Genomic DNA, 3,519 nt, shown 5'->3' with positions numbered 1-3,519 from the left:
CCAGAGGGGAGGGGAGGGGAGGGGAGGGGAGGCAGGGGCAGGGGCAGGGACAGACTCTGTTCCATGGTGGAAAGAACTCTTTCTCCTCCTTCTCCTCCCCCCAGAGGGGCAGTGGGAGGACAGAGCTCAGCCGGGCAGGGTGTGGGTGAGTGGGGGGTATAGGGGCCCCCACACAGTCCCCTTGCGGCATGCAGCCCACACTTCCTGGTAGCAGCAGCAGGCAGGGAGGTCAGGGTGCTTGTGCCAGTGCAAGCATGGCTCTGGCAGGGGAAGCCCCATGCTGGAGCCTACTGCCTCTGCTGCTCCCTCCTGCAAGTCCCCGCGTGCTGTGGGGGGGGGACCCCCACCCCTGCTTCCCTGCAGAGTCCAGCATGGGACTTCCCACTCTCACACCCTACACACCCACACCCTGCTCAGCTGAGCTCTGTGCTCCTGCTGCCCCTTCGGGGATGTGAGTGTGTGAGCTGTCCTGGAGGGTGGGAGGGAAGGAGGAGGGAGAAGAGCCTCTCCAGCACTGAACAGGGCCCCCCTCCCAACCTTGTGGTGGTGTGGGAAAGGGAGGAGGGGGAAGAGTTCCCCTCTGAGGCCAGGCAGCCCTGGGTGCTGGGATTGCTCCCAGCTGTCAGGGAGCTACTGGGGCAGGCCTGCCGGGGCATGGCCATGCCTTGCCTCCTGAGCTCAGCTATCTTGTGGAAGGACGGGCTGCTTTAGCACCCATCGGCTTCTGGCTTAAGCTACTGCTGATTAGAAAGGGAACGTCTACCATTTGGAAACTGATTTACTCTTTGCAGGTTAGACTGACTTGCAAAGATTAAATCAATTCAGGCTCGGGCTTTTGGAATGTCTTTCCCTAGCCCTGGTCTTGTTACCTCCCAGTTACCACAGGTGCTTCTCTTCAGCCTAACTGGCTTCCCTTTAGAGCTACTTCCAGCTTCTGGGATAGAAGCTAATTTTCTGCTTCCTGGTACTACTGTGGGGCAGCTAGTTTTGCAGTAGGAGGATCACTGTACTAAGTAGTCTCTGCCCTACTGAAGTATTTCAGTACCACTAGCTGTACTGTAAGTATTGTCCCAGCCTAAGGTGCTCAGCCTGTTCTTCTGCTGCTCTTAGTAGGCAGCCTAGCCCCCTGGAGTTCTCTTCACTGATCGCTTCTGCTCATTAGTAACAGGGAATACCTGGGTTCCTGTTATAATGATTATTTCCTTTCTTGTGGTGTCATTTGGGGCAAACAAAACTCCTGTGGTAGAGGCAATATCTTTTATTAGACCAACTAAATAGTAGCAAAAAATTTATATCTTTGTAAGTTTTCAGGCCTAAATGCCATTCCTGAGGCAATATGCCTGTTCTTCAGCTTGTTGTAGTTTTTATTTTGGAGGCATTTTTTAAAGTTTTGTAGCCCCAGTCCTGGGAATCTGTTGAGCTGGTTTCTTTCTGTTGATATAGTTAATTATATTCCTCTGACCCCAGTCTCAGAATAGCTGAATATCTTGTCTTCAGATGGAAGACAACCATTTGTCTGAAAAAGAAGAACCAACTGTACTTCGAATATTGTTGCTACATATTCATAATGATGGCCCATTTGGCTTTCAGATTTTCTTCCAGAATTGTGGCCATCAGAAAGCAGCCCCTTTTCTCTGATGTGGTTGATACAACTTTTTCAATCTTTCTGTGCAACTAACGTGGACAAAATGAACTATTCTAAAAAGGAAACTTTACCACACCTTCAGCTCTCCTGTGAAATATAGATAGTCATCATTTCTACCTAGGAGAACTTTTACAGTCTCTTCTCTCTCCTGTGCCTGATGAAGGGTGTACGCACCCAAAAGCTTGCAAATAAATAGAATTATTTGTTTGCAAATATCTAGTTGGTTTAATAAAAAAGATCACCTCTTTCACAAGTTTTGATTCACTCAATGATCACTTTTAATCATAAATCTGCCATTAATGTTAATGGATTTTCTGTTTTTAAAAGTGTATACACTTAATTCTGAGCATATCTTTCAGAATTATTGCCAAATTAGTTGTGTAATCATAGAATAATAGAAATTAAGGGCTGGAAAGGACCTTGAAAGATTATTGACTCCAACCCCATAATGGATTGATGTGTCCCTTTCAAGAAGTGCTGTTGTAATTAATAATTACTGTTATATTATTTCCTTTAGCTGGATAGATGGTTCCCTAGTGAACTATGTAGCTTGGGCCCCAGATGAACCTAACTTTCAAAATAATGATGAAAACTGTGTGGTCATGGACTCATACAGAGGTAAGCAACAGGACTAGATTTTTATATTTTATTTGTGTGTGTTTACAAAACTACAGCATGTTATTTTTCTCTTTAACTGGATTTTGGAGATTGTTTGCACATCCTCCAGTCTGATAAGGTTGCTGTGTGTGATTCTTCCACCATGGAAAATATCATAGACATCCATAGAGTTCTTCATTCTAGTCAGTAGCTGGTATGGTAAGTGAAGAAGGGAATCTTATAACAGAAGTCCTTAGAATTTGGTGGTTGCTTTCCTACATGTAATTTTATTATGTTTCTATGTCAAAATTTGTATGATGTTATTGCTTATAATGTTATCCCTAACTGTTAAGGGGACTTATCACTATCCCTCCAATGATAAATTAGAGGAGATAGGTAGATTGAGTCTATTGAAAACTAGCCATATTCTACTTTTCATTCATAAGAACGTTATCACTATACACCAAAAAGTACCACTGAAGAGTGGATGCCTATGAACTTGAAGGTAAAAGCCAATCAGGCACGTCCATGGATGGGAAGAAGAGCATTTTTTCTATCAATGCAAGGGTAAACACAGTGGATAACATGCTTACTCAGATCAGGCAAAATATCAGGGCTAAGTTATTATCCTGTCAGTTACATCAGTGTAACCCATCTGGAAATAGTGGAGTTGCACCAGTGTAAGTGACAAAATTAGGCTCTCCATTTTAGGATGTTTTCTGAAGTATTCGTACAGTAAACCCACTGAAATACAATTTGCCTGTTTTTACAAAGAAGATACTAGATAACTATGTCTCAGCTTGAAACTGACTCCAATGAGACTTAACTAATTAAAAATAAAAGTTTTGAACACCAAACCATTGACTTCATGGGTGCATCCAGACAAGCCCGCAAGTGCTTCTTGCAGAGTCTCAAACTCCTTTGAGATGCTGCAAGAGGCAGATTCAGGAATAAGAAAATGTTCCCTGCACTGCAAATTTGCAGTGGGGACAAAATTAGACCCCTGGACATCCGGGGTCAAAGAAATCCTCAGACAAAAAATACAGGGCAAGGCATGGTCCCGGATTGTGCCCTGAGGCAAGCGGAGGCAGGGTCCTCCACAGAGATGCTCTGGCTGCCAGAGCATCTCTATGGTTGGCCCTCACCCTGGAGAGTCGGCAGTGTGTCAGCAGCAGGCTGGACCTGGGCTGCAGTGCTTGTAAAATGGGGTCAGGAGGGCTGGAGCAGGGGGGAGGGGACCATGGGGAGGAACCCCGCTGGCCCCACCTGCTCCCCCA

At 45.5% G+C, this 3,519-nt stretch overlaps 1 protein-coding gene across 1 annotated transcript in view; it reads left to right on the top strand.

Annotated features, from left to right (window-relative positions):
* Window positions 1-3,519, top strand: part of LOC109306608 (macrophage mannose receptor 1-like) — a 105,700-nt gene that overhangs the window by 58,083 nt on the left and 44,098 nt on the right. Inside the window, exon 18 of the mRNA XM_019530145.1 lies at window positions 2,163-2,263. Coding sequence (XP_019385690.1) covers window positions 2,163-2,263 — 101 coding nt within the window. The remainder of the gene's footprint in view (window positions 1-2,162; window positions 2,264-3,519) is intronic.

This window comes from Crocodylus porosus, unplaced genomic scaffold (genome assembly GCF_001723895.1).
Source record: "Crocodylus porosus isolate Cpor-Errol unplaced genomic scaffold, CroPor_comp1, whole genome shotgun sequence".
NCBI classification, from domain to species: domain Eukaryota; kingdom Metazoa; phylum Chordata; order Crocodylia; family Crocodylidae; genus Crocodylus; species Crocodylus porosus.
Note: the sequence above shows the minus strand (reverse complement) of the source record. Positions and strands in the feature narration are given on the sequence as shown.